The following is a 21,064-nucleotide window of genomic DNA, read 5'->3' on the forward strand; positions in this document are numbered from 1 at the left end:
TTTACTGTCATTTCTCACCCTTCTATGTATGATTGTACTCGTCATTCCCAGGCTGTGCTTAATTTACTGCTTATACCACCATCTTCTCCAGACAACAGAAGCCGCTTAACTCCACCTTAGGTGGAACTGTAGCCCAAGAATCTGCAGCTGAACCTGGCTAGGCGAGAGAGATTTCAGAATGTAATCCAGTGATTCTAAACATTGTATTTCCACATCACCCGGACCTTGTTAATTTGCAGATTCTGACTCAGGAGGTTTGGAATGGGGCCCGAGATTCTGCATTTAGACAATCACATGATGTCCATGCAGCTGGTCCTTGGGCCAGACTTTGAGATGCAATTCTCTGACCAACACTGTGGTACGAAGCAATCAACTTATGCGTGTTATGGCTTGGCCTTGGCCTTGGATTTGGCCTTGTATGGTCCTAAAAAGAAACTTGAGCATCTAGGAACAATTAGAAAGAGTCCCACAGGACCAAAATGATTTTTGTTACCTTTTTCCCTTGACTTATAAATATCTTTCTGCCAACTTTAAAAAATGTTTTATAATTATATTTTTGTTTTCTATCTATTTTTCTTTCTGGAATTGACATGGGTCTATGAAATAATTTTAGTTTCATGGATCAATTATTCACCAAGGATATTTGAAGGGTTTTAAATTGTTTTCTTTGTTTTTAAATTATATATTTATATATGCACTTAAATATCAACAATACTAGAATGAGAAATAAGTTACTTTAAAAGGAAACCCTGGTGGCATAATGGTTAACCAAGTTGTCGGCAGTTTGAATCTGCCAGACACTTCTTGGAAACTCTATCGGGCAGTTCTACTCTGTCCTATACGGTCGCTGTGAGTTGGAATTGAGTCGACGGCAGTGGGTTTGGTTTTTTTTGGTTTGGAATGGAATAAAATTAACTATGTATTTTGCCATCAAATACTTCAGAAATAAATTCTCTTCTCCTCACCAAAAAGAAGGCAAACAGGTCACATACTTCGAATAAAACCGGAAATTAACAAAAAAAGCACAGCTAAATAAATGTATCCATTTGGGATTTTAAAATCATTTTACTAAATAAAACTGAGGTTGAAGATGAAATAAAATTTATAATTTCAGCTTATTTAGAAACAATTCACAATGAGCATATAGTACCTGCCCTATCAAAACCTAGGGGATGAAGACAAAAAATTATTCAGAAGAAAATTAATAGCCTTACATGTATTTTATTAGGGAAGAAAACACAGATTGAAAATAAATGTGCTATTTACCTCAAGAAGCTATAAAGAGACATAAAAATGGACTCAAAGAAGTAGAAAAAAAAAACTTAATAAAAGAACAATGAAAAAAATAGTGAAAGAGAATATATAAACAAAGTGGACTTTGTCAATAAAATTAAGAGTTGTAAAACAACAGTGGAAACCCTGGTGGTGTAGCGGTTAAGTGCTATGGCTGCGAACCAAAGGGTCGGCAGTTCAAATCCACCGGGCACTCCTTGGAAACTCTATGGGGCAGTTCTACTCTGTCCTATAGTGTCGCTATGAGTCGGAATCGACTCAATGGCACTGGGTTTAAAACAACAATATAGAACTTGGCCTCTTAGTCCGCAGGTAGTCTCAAGTTTCCATCCTTCCCAGCATCCCATTCTCTGGCCATGGCTGCAGGTATAAAGTGGGTGATGGTGATCAATGGCTTCGCCTTTTTGAGACTCAATTTTTCATCTAGCACCCACCTGCCTCAAAGGGCTGCTCTGAGTATAAAATAAGATGCTGGATATTAAAATGCTTTAAAAACTAAATACTACGAAGTAAGGAGCTGTAATTATCATAGCAAGTAAATGAAGGAAGAAATCATTAAAAGAAGGAATAACTTGGTGAAGTTCACTCTAGAGATAAACACAACAACAACATTTCTATTTCACACTTTGCTGGGACATAAAATGCAAAGCATCTAGGACATGCCTCGTACATCCTATGTCCTTACTCAGTATTTGTTGCCTTTGCAACTCATTAAGCTCCTGCATCAAGGAAAGCAGGTGAAAATGTGCTTCTTCCGGGACCAGTCATCTAAGCTCAGACAATTATCAGTAATACCAGAGTTAAGTACTAGACTTTGGTGAGTTAGCTTGGGTATCTGCCATTCATCCACTCAATTGCTACTTGTCCATTGAGGTCATACAATGAGAAAAGCATTGATTACGGCTCTGGGGAACAGAAAGATAAATAAACTTGGTGCTAGGCCTCAGGCAGCTTTATGTCTCCTAATAGAGGTAACACGTACACAAAGACATCTAATGCAAGGTAGAATGTAGCGAATAAAACAGGAATTCTGAGAGGCAGCGATTACTTTCTGGTTGGGGAAGGTGGGAGAAAGATGAGGAAAGTTTTCCTGGGGGATGAAGAAGTACGTGAGTTTTGAAAGATGAGAGGAATTTAGGGGTGCAGAGGGCGGGGAAATCAGTGTGTAGAAAGGAGACAGGAAGGAAACTGTGTCATTAAGAGAAGCATGCATGTTACCAGCATACGTGGGTTTTAATCTGTGATAGTTTAGGGAACAAACACACCTTGAATTAATTAATTGCAATTTTTCTAAATACAAAACTTACAGTAGAAACAACTAACATATTCGATGCAAAATTTTCCAATTAATTTTTACAAGTACTGAAGTGTATCACAAACCTTATTAGCCCTAGTATTCATACAAATGAGAACTAGGAAATCCCCTAATATGTCTATCCTTGGCTGGCAAAACCTTTTCTTTTCCAGCAAAAATAAAATCTGATTATTTGGTTTCCATTTCTGCTGGAAAAACAAGTAGATATTAAATGCAACTACCATGTTGCATGTCTAAGATCTTGGATTCAGGCTGCATTCATGTGGTCCCGTGGCAATGATGAATGGAATCAAGTACACATATCCAGGTCTGCATGAAGTGTAGCATGCTCAAAATATCTGGACCTAAAATACGAAAGGTGTTCTAAAAGAAATGAGGAAGTGGCCTAAAGAAAATAATAGTAAGAGTTTCTGACTCATGCTTGTGCACAAGATTGCTTTTCAGTGTTTCCATGGTGAGACTTCGGTGGTGGGCAAGATCTCCAAAGGGCTGACTGCAGGGACTCACTTATGCGATTTTCAGCAACAACTACATCCAACATTTTTTGACGCTAGCTGAAAGAGCTGTTTTGAGAAACCACAAAGAGGCACACAATTAAGGTCAAATTAATTGGCAAGTGACGAAATTTAGGAAAAAGCATGAGGAGGTCCATAATTCTTTAGGAAAAACAATGATTCTACTGGCAAGTAAATTCTTTCCAGAGAGAATAACTGTCAGATGACAATTAACTCTCTTTGGTTAACAGAGTACCTTTACACTGCTCTCTGTGATTCCCACTCTGGATCCTCTCGGAAAGCATTGTTGTTAGCTGCCGTTGAGTCAGCCGTGGACTCGTGGTGACCCCATGCACAACTGAACGAAATGTTAACATAATTGGTTGGGAATCAGATCTTTGCAATCCAAAGGATTTCCACTGGCTGATTTTGGAAAGTAAACCGTCAGGCCTTTCTTCCCAGCCTGTCTTAGTTGAGAAGCTCCTCTGCAATCTGTTCAGCATCATAGCAACATAAAAGCCTCCACCGACAGAGGGGCAGTGGCTGCCTATGGGGGTGCGTTGGCTGGAGATTGAACCTGGATTTCCTAGATGGAAGGCGAGAATTCTGCCATTGAACTACCCCTGCCCCCAGTCAGCATTAGAGCTCACTAAATATTCTACGTATATATTTATATTCTTAAGGAGCCTTGGTGGCACAACAGTTAAGTGCTTAGTTGCTCACTCGAAGGTTGGTGGTTCAAACCCACCCAGTGGCTTCAAGGGAGAAAGACCTGGTGATCTGCTCCCATAAAGATTATAGCCAAGAAAACCCTATGGGGCAGTTCTACTCCGTCACATGGGGTTGCCATGAGTTGGAATCAACTCAATGATGCTCAAAAACAACAACAAAATATTTATATCCTCACATGATCAAGGCTCCATGTGTGATTGTAAATTATGTAAGAAAAAATGTACTACACTGGGAGTCAGGAGACATGGGATCTATCTAATTGTAGTCCTGACACTTAACTAGTTGAATGACCTGTGCAATTTAAATTCAATGCCTGGGCCATTGTTTTCTCCTCCAAAGGTTAAGGAAGGTGGTCTGCATTAATGGTCTTTATAGTGGGGGGAGACCACCCATCGATGAATGGAAGAAAACATTAAGAACATCATAGTTTTTAATTAGAATTTTTGTGTGCTCTAAAGCAAGTAATGTAAGTGCCTGTGTGGGCAAAAATGAAAACAGAGATGCATGTAGGGGGCGCGTGATAAAATTCTTTCTTTCTTTTTTTTTTTTTTTGCCAATAAAGGTATGTTATCAAAAAACATTGGCAAACATTGCTCCAGATGACATCTGAACACCTTGCCATTGTAAATGTCTATGGTCTGAATGGTTAGCTTTTTATATTTACGTTCAGGTCTGCATACGGAATTGAAGAATTGCATGAGGTCCCATGGTTTCATGTTGACTTTTTGACAACTATATTTTCTCTCCTGACCCAGGTCTCCTCAAGGACAGTGTCTACCACCATCCTGTTTGTGTTGCCTCTAACCCCAATGCAGTGCCCAGCAGACAGCAGGTACTCAAATGCAGGTTTGTCAAAGGAATGAATCTCTATTTCTAGAAAAGTTTATCTGTTTCGAAAAGAGAAAGCAGGAGATTAGTTTTTGATCCTCACATACAAATAGTTGTTAATCTAGATTTATTGGTAACCAGGGCCATTTTCTTCTAACATTTAAATTTTTTATATTCAAGACTATTGTCACCTACAGTCAGTACTACTGATAACATCATTCATAGTTCTTTTCTCATTAAAAGTTGATGAAGTCTTCAGATATAGAAGCTGAAGAATAAACGCCTGACACACGGAGCATGATTTTCTTTGACATTAAATGCAGACTTGAGGGGTTTCTAAGACTGGAGAATATTGCATTTTTGGACAGGAAATATTGATTATATCATCAGAACACAGAAAGAGAGCGAGTGAGAAAGAAAAAATGTGGCTTGTTCCCAGATTGTACTCTTAGGGGTTTTAAGGTTGATGGGTTATTTTTCCATGCTGCACTTTTATTTATTTTTGATCTAGTAAAAAGAGACATTTCTGACAGGTTCTGTACCACCACCAGTGAACGTCAACCTGGAACTGAGAAGCCAAAGTTTTAAGGAAATGGAAAACTCCTTCAGGGAATATGAAAGACTCCATTTCCAAAGAGTACAATTACTGTCTAGTTCACCATATTTGGCAACTCCATAGTTGGCAAATTAATCATGAGTCTGTGGCATATCAGAACATCAATCTAGAAAATAGCACAAATCTATGTTCCTATTCTTGGTTTCTCCAATGGCAGAGTGCAGACATGCATTTAAAAACTTACTTCTAGCCTATGGTCCACCGTTCCTAAATTTCCATTTAAAATAATAATAATAAAAAAAAATCCCCCTTGTAGGTTCTTTATAATCTAGCAGTAAGTATTTATGCAAATAAATTTGAGGCCTAGAGAAGAAGAAACCTTTTTCCCTTAGATCCTTTGGTTTCCATCTCAAATGTTAGTGTTGCTCAGGCTTACCCCTTGTCTCATTTCAGTTTTCATTTCCTTGGAGTCAGCTAACACATTTACATCAGTGCTGCCTAAATCTTTAATGAGCAACCTCTTCTCAGATGTCCATGTCTAACTGCCCATTATGCCATTGCATGTAGACATTCCACACTTGTGTAGAATCCAGAATGTCCCTGAATGAACTAACTATGGCATCTCCTTTCTCCTGTGTGTTCTCATTCACCTCTATTCCCCATTTTGATGACATGAACCATCAGTCCAGGTGATACAGGGACCTGAGAAAAATCCTCGACTCCTCTGTTTTCATCCTCTATCTGCTTGTTGTTTTTGCCACCTATCTTCTGAAAATTTTTGACATGCCTGTGTAGAATATGGGTTTTGAGAAAGAATGAGTGACTTTCTCTTTTTCCCTGTGCTCCTGGCACCACGAGAAGATATTAAATAACTACTGAAAACATTTACAATGAAGAAAGCAGGGGTAAATTGGTCCAGTACTCCAGTTGCATGTGCAAGGTAGTTTGAGTATTGAATTGATGAGCTATTTGGTTCTAGAAAGTGCAGGTGTGAGTTAATGAGTTCTTATGCCAGGAGATGTACTCTGCACCTGTGTTTATTGAGATGGCATCATGGCATGTTTGCCCTTGGTTTGGTGTGTTGGTTAACTAATTCCCTTGAGAATTTTAGGTGCCTATTAATACAGCTTGAATGCTTAATATTTTGAGACTCTAGGTTTTATTTTTGACTTGGGACACACACTCAGCACACCTCATTTGTTGGTGAACTGTTGGCAGACTACACTGGGTCCACGTGGCCCCATCAATATGAAAGCAAGAGCAGTCTTAAGCTACGATGTCAGCTAATAACGTGTACTTAGAAGCTGACACTGGCCAGATTTGTTTTGAGAAACAATTCAAACCAAATCCCCTGCTAGTGATTTGTTTTATTTACTGAGATCCAGAAATATGTTTTCCATCCAGTCATGCAATGGATCAGTGGCGAGCCAAATGGCACACATTCACCTCTGAGCTAAAAGCCTTCACAGATTCAGACTGATTTTTGCCAGACTGAAAGATGATGGAGATGAGAAGTAAAAAGCCAACTTGAATCAAGTGGAATCTCAACATATCCACTAATATTCATTTCGTTTGGAAATCTTCCCTCTATGTCTACTGTAAAAAGAAAAAAAAAAAAAGACTTTCCCAAGTTCCCCTTTTCCTGCCTGTTTATTCTACAAAAGCCTTTCAAGAATTGACCTGACAGATAGTAAGACCTGAGCTTCCGTCAGCTTTTCCTTATCATGACAATGTAATTAGGCCCTTGTCATTTGAGACTAACAGGAGAACATGCTTGGGTGATGGGATTTAGATGAAGTAACTGTTTGTGTTGTGGTTGACTTCACGCTTGTGTGTGTTGAATGTGTCTTTCTTTCAGCCATTTTGGTCGAATCCTTTGTGAATGGGTGAGAGTGTCACTTGATTTTACCTTCCTACATTTAAAAATGTTTCCAACACTTTGTCTCTTATGCCCTAGGATAAGATTGTCCAGAGTCTCTAGTTCCCTGACATCCGACTACAAAGCCCAAGAGCATTACTTAGCAATCAGTACATTTTTTCCATATGTTTAAATGTTTATTTTCTTATGTGGAAATCATTCTACACCAAGTACATAGTAGGCTGTGCTTTTTAATAGTTTGGATGAGAAAATGAGGCATTCCAGCGGCCCCCTCCTCATCCTTCACCTCCAGTGGACATAAAACATGCCCCAGGAATCTAAAAATGGAAGCAGCCTTTATTACGGCGGTGCCTGGAAGCAGGGAAATCATTAGACACAGTGTCAACGTTGCCATTAGAAATCTTACTCTTTGGGTGTTTAATGACAGTCCTGGAAGTTTGCTTCTGGCAAAAACCTGACCCCCAAAGTCTCAGCTGGGAAACAGACTACAAAAATGAATTTTCCAACAACCTGTCCAGCTGCACTTTTTGGTTATCTTTATAAACCGAAAAACAGCTTCTATGACAGGACTCAATTCCATTAGAGGGTATGCTATAAATAATACTGCTGAATTATTTTCAATATTCAATTTAAAATAATGGCTCAGTAACCCCATGACTTCTAGAAAATAGGCCCAGCACAGTAAAATATTTTACCTGATCAGAAATTAGGTATGTGTGTGGACCAGGCACCTCACAGGGAGAATACGCTAGGGTCGTATATTCACTTCAAAGCCAGGTTCTCAATGTGCATAATGTCCTTCCATTACACAATAATAAAATCCTTTTACCTTAATATTGGGGAAAATGAAGTTACCAATTAATGGGATGGCTTATTCCAATCCCTCAGCAAGTCAGAGGAAGAGCCAGAAACCAGAGACACGTCCCTCAGTGGTTGCATTCGTAAGTAGGGCAGACACATGCATATACCGTCTCTTCTTTCTGTGTTCTCCCGCTTGTGAGGCCTTCCCAAAGTCATTTCTAGCTAAATACTCTGAGCCCCTGGAAAGACTTTTTCTCACTTGCATTTTGCATTCTGTCCAGACTTCCCAAATAAAAGTTTTCTCAAACTGTACTTGTATATTTCCAATAGCAGAGAATCTACTTCTGGGTGGCAGAAATGCCAGCCTTCATTTGCATGTCTAAAAGCCACTTGTTTCCATAAAACCAAGTTCTTCTCTGTGACTGCTGAACATTTGCAGATGCAATTTCCAGGAGACTGAGATGAGGCAGCTGCAAATGTGGCCCTTCAAGTAAAAGATGATCAAAATAAATCAAATGATCATCATCAAATTAGTAGCAACTGACAGTGCAAGCAGAAGATGTGGTAATGAGCAAGCCCCCCATACTGAAGTGCTCCTAATGAATCTTATAAGAAGCCGAATTGAAAAGGATAATGAATACTCTGCAAACTGTCTTTAAAAGCTTGATTCTTTTTGTCTAGTGGTATGCACCTGGCAGAAGATGGTCCCAAGTAGCCCAGCCTGGAACCTGCGTTGTCTTTGAGCCTCTCTTCCCTTCTGATCTGTCCTCAAGTCATGCAGTTTCTTCTGTGGAAATGCCTCCTGGATTATCCCTTCCCTTGTACCATATTGGTTTCTTTGTTTGCAAGCAATAGAAACTGACTATGGCTAACATAGGGGCTCTGGTGGCACAGTGGTTAAGCACTAGATTGCAAACCAAAAGGTTGGCAGTTCAAATCCAACAGCTGTTCCTTGGGAAAAAGATGTGGCAGTATGCTTTCATAAAGATCATAGCCTTGGAAACCCTGCGGGGCAGTTCTATTCTGTCCTCTAGGGTCATTACGAGTCAAATCGACTCAACGGCAATGGGTATGGTTAACATAACTAAAAAGGAATTGATTGGAAGGAAGTGTGGTAATGTTCAGTAAGGAGCCATCAGGGCAGCTCCAGGGAGATAGTGGCAAGTCTAAATAGTTTCAGCAGGGCTTTGCTTTTGGAAAGACTTGTGCCAACATTTATATATCCTTCTCTCCGCCTCCTAAATGTTCATGCCCATGGAGAGAGTGTCTGGTTAGCCTAGCTTCGGATGTCCCCATTCTCCTGGGCAGGGGAAGGTGGGGCACCTTGATTAACACGATGATACCCAATGGAGCAGTAGTGGTTCCTTAAGTAACATCTGGATGGTATTATAACCAGTGAGAGTAGATCCTGGGCAGCCCGAACCAGCAGAAGCCCACCACATTCTTCTAGAACAGGCTCTTGCCTCCCTATGTATACACGTCCCTATTTTAAGTTAAAATTTTCAAAAATGAAGTTACAGATTAATGAAATTTATAATACACCTGCCAGTTGATGTACGGATCTGCTCTAGAAAATCCTGACCAGTGAGTCTATAGAATTTGCAGGAATATTATCAGGTACAGGGCACTTATTACCTTATAAAGCAACAAGTTATTCATTTTATGGAAGTCTTTATTGAGCAAAAATCATTTATTCCATCACTCAAAAGGTATTTATCAAGTGCCTACAATGCTTCAGCCACTCTGCTGGTGCTGATAAGGCCCCTGTGAAGCTGATACTCTAACACGACTCTGCCCATCAATCCTAATTCTACACATCAGCTGCCATTCTACACACTCCACAACTATCAAGGGTAAGTCAGATAGTGTGTTGAAATCTAGATGAACATATACAAAAAAAAAAAAAAAACAAAAAACAGAAGCAATAATGGAAGTTCTTATTTGTTATAGCATGTAAAAATACAAAATACCGTCGCTAAAAAGGCACTTAACAAGAAATTGTAGGTCCAATGTGAAGACGACTATAAAAATTTACTGAGGGCCATAAAAGAAGACTTGAATTATAGAGACACATAACATATTCCAGGGTGGGAAGAGTCAAGATTATAAAAACATCACTTCTATTCAAATTCATCCAAAAATTTAACACAACCGTATCATGATTTTCTGTTTGGTACCTAACAATGTTATTTTCAGGTCCGTTTGGAATAATAAATATACGAGTATAGCAAAGAAACTTTTGAAAATGGGGAATGGGGCTTGACCTGCTAGACATAAAAATGAACAGTAAATAATTAAAACAATGAAAATCAGTGGAACAACAGAAAGCTCAGAACATACATGTACATACATGTACATATAGTCGTTATATTTTACATTAACAGGAAAAGGGTGAAGGATGTTAGGACAAGTGGGTAACCATCTACTATACCCACACCTCATAGTACAACAAATTCTATTTGGATTCCAGTGTAAAACTAAAAACAGACAACTATTAAAAGGAATTATATACATTACATTAATAAAATCTTGGGCTTTCAGAAAGTGGGGCAGGGAATAAAATTAACCACATACAACTTGAGGAGGTCTATAGCAACCCTTTCCAGTGCCTAAAAAAACAAAATATAACATATTTAAAAGATACAATCACAAATTGGGGAATGTGTACAGCCTACATGGCAGTCAAAGGTTAATTTTCTTAATAGATTAAAAAGTTCCTAAAATTGAACTCGACAAAGATAATCGTCTCAATAGGAGAAAAGCACAAAGGGCATAAACAGGTAGTTCACCAAAAAAAGAAATACAAATAGCCAGTGACATGTAATTAAAATGCTTGTCCTCCCTAATAATATAATAAATGTGAATTCGAATAAAATGGAACTTAATGATGACCAAATTAGCAGTGATTAATAAGATTTCGGATGGTGAAGATGTGAGTGGATGAACTCACTCTTACATTGTTGGTAGAAATATAAAGACACGCATATATTCTAGAGGACAATTTGGACAACTTTCTCCAAAATCTTGTAATTTTAGCCTTTTTACTAATCTAGAAGTTTTATTACTTTTAGGCAGTTATATAAATAAAAATCCATATATCTAGCTATAAGGATTACTACTGTAATAATATTAATAATACTAAGAACTGTAAACAATCAAAAGGTTGGTAGAATAAATTATGGAAAACTCATATGATGTAGTACTGTTGTTATTGTTGTGTGCCGTCAAGTTGATTTTGACTCGTAGTGACTCCATAGGACACAGTAGAACTTCCCCATAGGGTTTCCATGGAGCAGTTGGTGGATTTGAACTGCCAACCTTTTGGTTAACAGCTGAGCTCCTAACCACTGTGCCACCAGGGCTCCGATGTAGCACTAACCAAAAATAAATAAATAAATAACCAAACCCGTTGCCGTTGAGTTGATTCTGACTCTTGGCAACCCCACAGGACACAGTAGAACTGTCCCGTAGAGTTTCCAAGGAGTGCCGGGTGGATTCGAACTGCCGACCTCTTGGTTAGCCGCCGTAACTCTTAACCACTACACCACCAGGGTTTCCGACGCTGTACTAGGCAGCCATTAAAAATGATAATATGGGAAGAATATTTAATGTCACAAAAATTTTTAACTATAAATTATTGAGTGAAAAAAGCAAGTTACTTAAAAATAAAAATATAATTTGATGTATGTATATACATGCATACGTTCTTAATTAAATGCATGTATGTATGATGTTAGCTGCCATCGAGTTGGCCTCTGACTCTTGGCAACCCCATGCAACAAGTAATGAAATACTGCCCAGTCTTTCGCCATCCCCATGATTGAATGCAAATCGAATACATGTATATAATTAGATGGGCATGGCCAAATATTAATAATAGTTATTAATGAACAGTAAGAATACAGGTGATTCTAGTTTTATTTCCTTCTGTGCATCTGCATTTTCTAAATTTTCTACAATAAATATGTACTACTTAGTAAAAAAAAATTTAAAATATGTTTATAGTTAAAGATGTCTTTTGTTTAAAGCAGCAGAAATCTTTTTTGTTTTGTCCCCAAATAAAGTTTTTTGTGTAAGCCTAATACACAGAACCAATAAAAGGGGCGTTTGGAGGGCACAGGTGGGGATGGCAAACATAGAGCCCTGCTAACTACCTTGGTGGGAGTCCTTTGAAATGTGAGGGCTTTGGGAATTCTACTCAGAAACCATTGCGTTATGTTAGCAACGTCTCTGTAACTTACATGATGCATTGTTAGTGAATGCAAGCAGAACTCCAGGGTTGCTGGTCATCTCTACAGTTAACTCATACACTATTTCATAGTTCTATTTTAGTTCTATATTCACTGCCATATATTCATTTGTTAGGTGCTTTTTTTTTTTTTTTTAAGTTTTCTAGGTTCTGGCTTCACATCAGATTAATTTATCTGTGAACTAGAACTAGCAGGATTTACACTGAAATAGCCTCAGAGAATTATAATTTGATTCCTCATCCTCAGATTGTATTGAAGATCAATGTGAGAAATGGCTCTCCATCTGAGCTTCCAGACTGAGACAGACTAGGAAGGAGGGCCTGGCAGTCTACTTCTGGAAAGAATTAGCCAGTGAAAACCTTATGATTAGCAGTGGAATATTGTCTGATATAGTGCTGGAAGATGAGCCCCTCAGGTTGCAAGGTACTCAAAAGACAACTGGGGAAGAGCTGTCTCCTCAAAGTAAAGTTGACCTTAATGACATGGATGGAGTCAAGCTTTCGGAACCATCATTTGCTGATATGGCACAACTCAAAATGAGAACAGCTGTGAACATCCATTAATAATCACCACATGGAATTTACGAAGTACGAATCTAGGAAAATTGGAAATTGTCAAAAATGAAATGGAACACATAAACATCAATATCCTAGGCATTAGTGAGCTGAAATGGACTGGTATTGGCCATTTTGAATTGGATAATCACATGGCCTACTATGCCAGGAATGACAACTTGAAGAGGAATGGCATTGCCTTCATCATCAAAAAGAACATTTCAAGATACATCTTGAAGAGAAACATGGTCATTGATAGGATAATATCCATATACCTATAAGGAAGACCAGTTTATATGACTGTTATCCAAATTTACCCAAAGATGAAGAAATTGAAGATTTTTACCAACTCCTGCAATCTGAAATTGATCAAACGTGCAATTAGGATACATTGATAATTACTGGTGACTGGAATGTAAAAGTTGGAAATGAAGAAGGATTGATAGTTGGAAAAATATGGCCATAGTGATAGAAACGATGCCAGAGATCACATGATAGAATTTTGCAAGACCAATGACTTCTTCATTGCAAATACTTTTTTTTTTTTTGACAACATAAATGGAAACAGTACATGTGGACCTTGCTTGATGGAGTGCACAAAAATCAAATAGACTACATCTGTGGAAAGAGATGATAGAAAAGCTCAATATCATCAGTCAGAACAAGGCCAGGGACCAGCTGTGAAACAGATCATCAATTGCTCATAGGCAAGTTCAAGTAGAAACTGAAGAAAATTAGAACAAGTCCACGAGAGCCAAAGTATGACCTTGAGTATATCCCACCTGAATTTAGGGGCCATTTCAAGAATAGATTTGACGTATTGAACACTAATGACCAAAGACCAGCAATTCAACTCTGTTCTATAGGGTTGTTATGAGTCGGAATTGACTCAACGGCAATGGGTTTTGGGTTTTATCTTACCTAAAAGTATTATTAAACATGTTGCCCATCATGGTGCTCAAAGGATGCATATGTTAAATTCCTCTAAAATTTTAGTACCATAAAAAAGTTTGCCCATTTTTATAATAAGTATAGCTTTCTTTTATAATGCTGTATTATTCCTACATAACTCATCATGTTTCCTTTTTGGCTTTGGCTACCAGAAAGCTCAGAGTAATATTTACTGCCAAATTACAGCAACGAACAGCTGCTTAATTTTGTAGAAAAACTATACCCCAGAGGACTTGAGTGTTTACTCTCAACAAAATGATCCCATGACATACGTGGTTCATTTTATGAGTTGTTTCAAATCCAGTTTGGAAATAGGCAAGGATTAGATAACAAACAAATAAACAAAAGCATGAGTAATTTGGACTAAGCAGGCTTGGTCTTTTGCAATAGAAAACACTCCTACCTAGCCTTTGGTTTGTATCAAATGTCTATTAGGCACGTTGCCTAAATCTAGAATACTGCTCTGGAGGGAGTCTGCTCTTGGTTGCAGCCATGGTCATTGGGGTCTTTCTGATACTGAGATCCACACCTGCATTCACCCACCCCATGTTGCATCGCACCCAATAAGGATATCAGATTGAAAAGGCTGGTAAGAGAGCAAGGTTCAGATAAACTAGCCAATTTTACAGCTTCTTGTAGACTGTAACATTTAAAGTAGCTAATAAAACAAGACCTTACTGAAATGAACCAGGAAATAGAAAGACCATTTTCATACACAGAAATGTACAATTTTTAAGAAATATTGTGTGTATTTATTACAATGCTCAATAGTAGACTAAAAATATCAGGTGAGCTAAGGTTTTTTTGTTTGTTTCTTACTATTCTGGAAGGTAAAATATTTTTTCTGATGGTTAACATTACTTAGATCATTTTACACGTTAAGTGCTGAGTAAGGCACAGAATATGGAGGAAAGGGAACTAAAGCTTTAAAAATGACTATGACATAAATGCTTTATTGCCATTATTTCATTTAAGGGACACTTAAAAAACAAGCAAAAAAACCACACCAAACCAAATCCATTGCCAATCGAGTTGATTCCGACTCAACAGCGACTCCATAGGACAGGGTAGAACTGCCCCATAGGGTTTCCAAGGAGCAGCTGGTGGATTCAAACTGCTGACCTTTTGGTTAGCAGCCAAGCTCTTAACCACTGCGCCATCCATCGGGGCTCCTAAGGGACACTAGTGTTTCTTTTTCTGGAATGCCTAAGCTCTTCAGTGGCCTCCTTAATAATATTGTGGTGATGCACTGACAGAACACGCCTCCTGTTAAGATGATTTGGATCCAGTGGCTGAGTAAGGTGAAACGTGGTAATGTAGCCTCGATTATAGCGTCATAAGAACTAGCAGGGTGACCTTCTATATCAGCAACCAAAAAACCAGTTGCTGTCAAGTTGACCCTGACTCATGGCAACCCCCATGTGTCAGTAGAAATGTGCTCCACAGGGTTCTAAATGACTGATTGCAAGCCCTTTCTTCAAGTCATCTCTGGGTAGGCTTAAACCTCCAACCTTTTGGTTAGCAGCCTAGCACACATGTACCACCCAAGGATTTTGTATCAGCAACAGATACCCTCAAAGCCTGTGGGAATAGTTTGACCCTTGCAGATCTGCAGCCTGTTGGTTCAGGTGCCTAGAGCAATAGGTTATCATTACAAAGAGACTTGCCTTGGTATGCACAGGAGGGAAACCCTGGTGGCACAGTGGTTAAGAGCTATGGCTGCTAACCAAAAAGGTCGTGCGTTTAAATCCACCAGGCACTCCTTGGAAACCATATGTGGCAGTTCTACTCTGTCCTATAGGGTTGCTATGAGTCGTAGTCGACTCCATGGCAACAGAGGATGTGCGGGAGAGCCAAAACCAGCCTAGGGGCAAAAGGACAAGGTGGGCTCCAAGGGCATCAGATACCTTCCTACTGTTGTGGGCCTACCTGCTATTCCACAGATGGAGTTTCATTCATAAGGCCACAATGCTGAGAATTTCCTACTTTTAAACCCCAGCTCCACCAGTTACTATTGATTGAGTAAACTGGGAATAGTCCCTTAATTTCAGTCTTCCTGTAAGTTAATGAGATCATCCATAAAAGGCAAATAACCAGCAACTGGCTCATGGAACACCCTCAATATATGTCAACTTTTATTATTACATACACTTAAAGTATGTCCTATTAAACTTCAAATACTCGGGGAAGGATGTCTTTTTCCCAATTAACACTTGGGGGGTGCAGAATTCTGACCACTTAACTGTCAGTTAAGAAGTAGTAAGAAGAAAGGGACCCAGGATTAAAAGCAGGGAACTAGGCCAAAGGAGAGGAAGAGTTTTGACATTTTGCTTGGAGCCACAGTGATTCTTCTACCTGGAAAAGCACCCAATCGTTGCAGCTACCCAAGCGCAAACTCATGCTGTTGCAGAAATGTAATCTAATTGTCGGATTCAGATCATGGAATCAGTGGCCCCCTGGACCTTAGGGACTGCACCTCCCTCTGTCAATGGTTCTACCCTGAGGACTCTATATATAGACTTTCTGTGGTAGAAGGTATTCAAATGTACAGCCGCCCCATTTGCTCTTTGTTTTCTGACCTGCTACAGACCATACGTAGAGATGTTAGGCCCTGAAGTATGGGCCTGCTTGCACTGCTACCTGTTTCTGTCGGCCAATGGAAAGCCACAACCCTCCTTTACAAAGCAGATGTGTGTATCCCTTCACATCCAAGTGGAGATTTCCATTTGTAAAGTCATCTATCACCTCTATATATTGGTCATTTGTAGTTTTCAACAGCCTCTCCTGACCAGCAAGGAGAGAAGAAGAAATGGCATTTTGGAGACTTTCTGTTCAGCTGTTTTGTACAAAATGAATGAATGGTTATTATTATTTTTTCTCTCCTCAGGGTATCCAGGAGAAAGGCTGATTCTGACACAAACCTCTTTAAGAGAAACTTCATTTCACCTCCCGCTGGGTCAGGGAGGGGTACACATAGACACCCACACCCACACACATGTCTTCACACATCCAGTTTGCTGCACAAAATGAAGCACTGACCTGTTAGGCCGGCGGCCTCAGCAGACAGGAAGGCACTCCAAGACAGGAGGAAGAACAGGCCCGTTTCCAGCATAGGGAACTCGCACAGCTTGGTAAATTTGGTCAAGTGAGGGAGATGTGTTAAGGGAAACAACAACTGCTTTTACAGCTAAACTGCATTTCTGGCTGCGAAAAACTAACCTGGTGACAGTTTTAGAAAAAGAGACCTGATTTTCAGGTCTGACTGGAAGGCCATAACTCACTGGTATCCACTTTGAAGGTCCACATGAGCATCTTGCTTCAGCGGAGGCTGAAAACTCCTTTAGAAATCCAAACATGTGTTCAGATAGAGGTGTCTTACTAGTAGGACAGAATCAGCTACCTGTGGGCACACAACTTCTTGAATTGTGTTCAATCCTTGTGGTGTCCTTCAGAGGAACTGCAGCAAATATGGGAAAACCAAGCCAAGGAGAATGTGGCTGGGGTCAGGATGCTGTGAGTGTGTCAACACTGAAGGAGGCCACCACTCCCTAGGGAATCCTGGCCTGTGGGCAGATGGCCTTGTAGAGTCTTCTTTCTTGGGCATGGAAATAGGATCAGGAGAAGCATTTACATTCAGTGATAGGAAAGATGCCAGTGCCCTTTTGGAATAAATAGGATGGAGGAGAAGGTATATTATTTCTAGGTCAGGCAAGATGCCCTTGGGCAGGCTATGATTCATTTTGGCTTGGATGACACTTGGTCAATAGTCTATAAATTGCAAATAGGACAAAGGGATAGTGATCCAAGTCAGGTAGATAATGGGTTATGGGGAGATAATTAGGGGTATGTGATCGATGGAAAAGTGTTACATTCCAATTGTGTCCACATTAGACCAAAAACTCTCTGACAAGAAGGAGATGTCATCATGTGGCATTTCTTTGCTTCTAGAACAAAATCTAATGAAGATTCCACATTAAGAGACATTTAGCAGCAGGTAGAGAAGCACAAGCATGACCTCTGGGGTAGGTGATCTGGGTCTGACTCTTGGCTCTGCCAGTAACTGGCTGGGTGGTTTCTACTCAGTATGTTAACCTCCTTGAGACTCATTTCTATTTTCTGTGAATTGGAATAAGGAAAATACCTACTTTCACAGCATGGAGAGTAAAATGAGATGAAGTATGTTAAAAATGTTTTGTAAAGTTTTAAAAAGCACAAAATATTGAGAGACAGAATAACATACTGGTTGGAGTGTGGACTCTGGAAGCAGACTGCCTGGGTTAAAATTCATGTATTCATTCGGATAAGCCTCTTGACCACTGTAATCCTCCGTTCCCCTACCTGAAAATGAGGATAATCATGCAACATACATTCTGGGTATATAAACCCATTAATATACATTACGTACTCAGAACAATGCCTGTTATTTAGCAAGTGGTATGTAAGTTTTTCTATTCCTTTGAGTTCAACTCATTTGTTTTGTAAAACATCTTTATTGGAAACAGAACCAGTAAAGATCTACAAGTCTTTATCTGGAGGAAAAAACTGGCTGCCCTTAGAGACTTTTTTCTCTCATTATTTGAAGAGAAGGGTTTGTTTCTAGTGCAGTTTGTTTTAAAGAGAAGCCTCAGGCCAGTTTGAGTAACAGAATATCAACAGGCTGTGGGGCATTCATTTCTCTCAGCCTCCTCTAGAAAGTAATTCAGTTTCCGGTCAACCCCCAGACTCACAGCAGGGGCCCCGGGAGCCTTCACCTCATTTGGGACCAGGTTTTGAACCTTACATGCCTGCCCACTTCATAGCTCGTGGCACTAGCTAAAGGCCGTCAAGTGCTGCAAGACTGATCTGCCACTGTCACCGAGTTCACGTGACTTCATCTTTATATCCTTTCTTCCAGAACTGACTCCATCTCATGGCAGACTTCCAATCACCAGGAAATCTCTTCTTCTCTTATCAGCCTGTTTACTTATGTGTCCATACCGTTCCCTCACAACAGACAGGGCGTCTATTTTTTTTTTTACCCAGTGCAGACTCTGAAGCTGAAAAGCCCGGTTTTAAATCCTGGCCCTGTGATGTGCTAGTTGTATGGCCTTAGACAAGTTGTTTAACCTTTATGTGTCTGAGTTTCTTCAGCTGTAAAATTGGTATAATAACAGTATCTACCTCCCAGGATTCTTGTAAAGTCTGAGATAATCCATGCAAAACGCATAGGGCAATGGCTGGCATGCAGTAAGTTCTCAATAAATGTTAGATGATATTATTATTATCATGCTCATTATTACTAATCTCTAACCCAGAGTGAGCTGCATAAGCTCCTTGAGCCTCAGTTTCCTCATGTGTAAAGTGAAAAAGTAATAATAACCTGTCTTGCAGGGTTGATTCAAACGAGGAAATGCATGTAAAGGCCCTGTCACCTGGGATGCATTCAGCAAACACTGCTATCTTCATAATCATTACTCTACTCTAAATAACACAAGACCTTCATCACAATACCACCCAGTAATTAAGAGGCAAAAGGAAGTAGTGATTAAGAGCATGGCCTGTCTCTAGGTTCTCACTCCCTGGGTTCTAATCTCTGTCAGCTCTACCATTCTCTAGCTGCATGATCTTGGGCAATAGATCACTCTTTCTAAACTTCAGTGCCCAATAAAAAAAGAACATCTGTGTGGTATGAACGCTGTGAAGATTAAATGAGGTACTGCATGCAAAACAAGTGGCAAGGAGCCTGGCTTATCATAAGTACTTGGTAGATCACTACTTGTTATTTTGGTTGGAAACCAGCCCCACCTTTTCCTGACTCATTTTATTTCTGTCAATGGTAATGCCATTCTCTGAGGTTTCCAGGGAAAATTCTTGGAGTGGTCTTTAATTCCCTTCTTTTCTCTATTTCTTATAACCAACCAATCATCAAATCCTAGAGATTGTTCCTGCTAAGAGTTGGTCTCTTTCCTGTTGGTTCCTTTCCAAAGTTGGTGTCATTGTCAATAGTTCATCATTATACCTTCCTTTGATTCAAATCTGCTTCTCTGATTCATCCTACATACAAGTTCCATGTTTATGTTTTAAGAACAGGACTTTTAGCTTGTCATTCTCCAATGCGGAAATCTTCTACAGACCACTCTCCTTGTGTCTTACAGAAAAAAAAAAAAAAGCTCAGAATCCTTTGAATAACACCCTATGATGCTCCATAAGCTGACTCCATCCCACCTGTGCCCTCTCATCTTCCATTTCTTACCAGCCCGAGCCCTGTGGTTCTTGTGGACACATCTGTCCATGTGCCACACCAGTCTCATCTCCACACCTTAAAGAATTCTAGTCTTTCCCTCCTGAATCACTTACCACCATAAGCTTTGCCCATATCCTACCTATCTTTCAGGCCAAGCCCAAATCCCACTATGCATATAAATACTACTTTTCAAATTATTTTCCAGAATCATAAGGTTGGCCACAAGTCTACCAGATTATTCCAGATACAACTGCCTCATCCCAGTTTGAATGGTACAGTCTTAATCTCTTGGTTGTGGCTTTGGCAACCATTTTGTATCCAACTGTCGTTCTATAATATGTGGCTTATCTCTCCAAACTTGTCACTGGTTGAAGGCAGGGTCCATGTTTTATTCATCTTCTGACTCTTCTTAGAAACATTTAGCAGAATATGTTGTAAGTCAGGGACTACCTGTATATCCTTTTAGCAGATGCTCAGTAAGTCTCTGGGTGAGTCCCCATGGAAAAGGATCCCAACATTTTGCTCTTTCCCTGGCTGGAATCCTGCACTCTCCTTCCTTCCCTTTTCCCAAGGTCTTTGGCCCTTGATCCTTTGTGCTGTCTCTTCTCTGGCCTCCATTTAGTCCTCACACTTGACATTTATCTTCTGGCTTTCCTCCTCAACTTTAACTCACCTCACCCACAGTTGCTCCGAGTGTACAGTCCATCAGACCCGCTTGAACCCTCTGGACCTTTCTTCTCATAGCTCAAATCCTCTAGGGACTCTACCCATCTCCCACCCCCACTGCATAAGAAGGAATCAGGCAACTCAATTATCCAGATGTTACAAACATGTCTTTTCCTTATTGCTCACAGATCGCCTTTCATAAGTTGCTCTGGGCGCTTGTTTAATATCACAGTGATTTTGGGCCTTGGCCTACCCTGTGAGCTAGTGATTGACAAGCTTGGAAAAGAGGAGAACATACCCAATTTATCACTCCCAGTCAATTCTATCTTGTTTCTGACCCTGGATCCTCAGTTCTTCCTCTTGACCCTCATATGGACAATCCTGATGCCTTCTACCCACTACTTTTTCTAGATGGAATTTTTTTTTTTTTTTTAGAGACTGTTGATATCTTGGACTCAGCAGTATCAACTCTGCTAGAACAGACATTGGACAAGAAAAGGGCCGGGCCCATCTGCCACTGGT

General features: G+C 39.7%; 1 protein-coding gene across 4 annotated transcripts in view; it reads right to left on the reverse strand.

Annotated features, from left to right (window-relative positions):
- The window catches only part of SLC9A9 (solute carrier family 9 member A9), a 663,200-nt gene that overhangs the window by 311,515 nt on the left and 330,621 nt on the right, over positions 1-21,064 (reverse strand). For all 4 annotated transcript variants that reach the window (XR_010319148.1, XM_064275567.1, XM_064275566.1 and 1 more), the window contains exon 8: positions 16,693-16,798. Coding sequence is in view for 3 of the 4 variants with exons in the window: in XM_064275567.1 (XP_064131637.1) it covers positions 16,693-16,798 (106 nt within the window). In the remaining variant the exon portion in view is untranslated. The remainder of the gene's footprint in view (positions 1-16,692; positions 16,799-21,064) is intronic.

The sequence above is a fragment of the Loxodonta africana genome, chromosome 23 (assembly GCF_030014295.1).
Source record: "Loxodonta africana isolate mLoxAfr1 chromosome 23, mLoxAfr1.hap2, whole genome shotgun sequence".
NCBI lineage: Eukaryota > Metazoa > Chordata > Mammalia > Proboscidea > Elephantidae > Loxodonta > Loxodonta africana.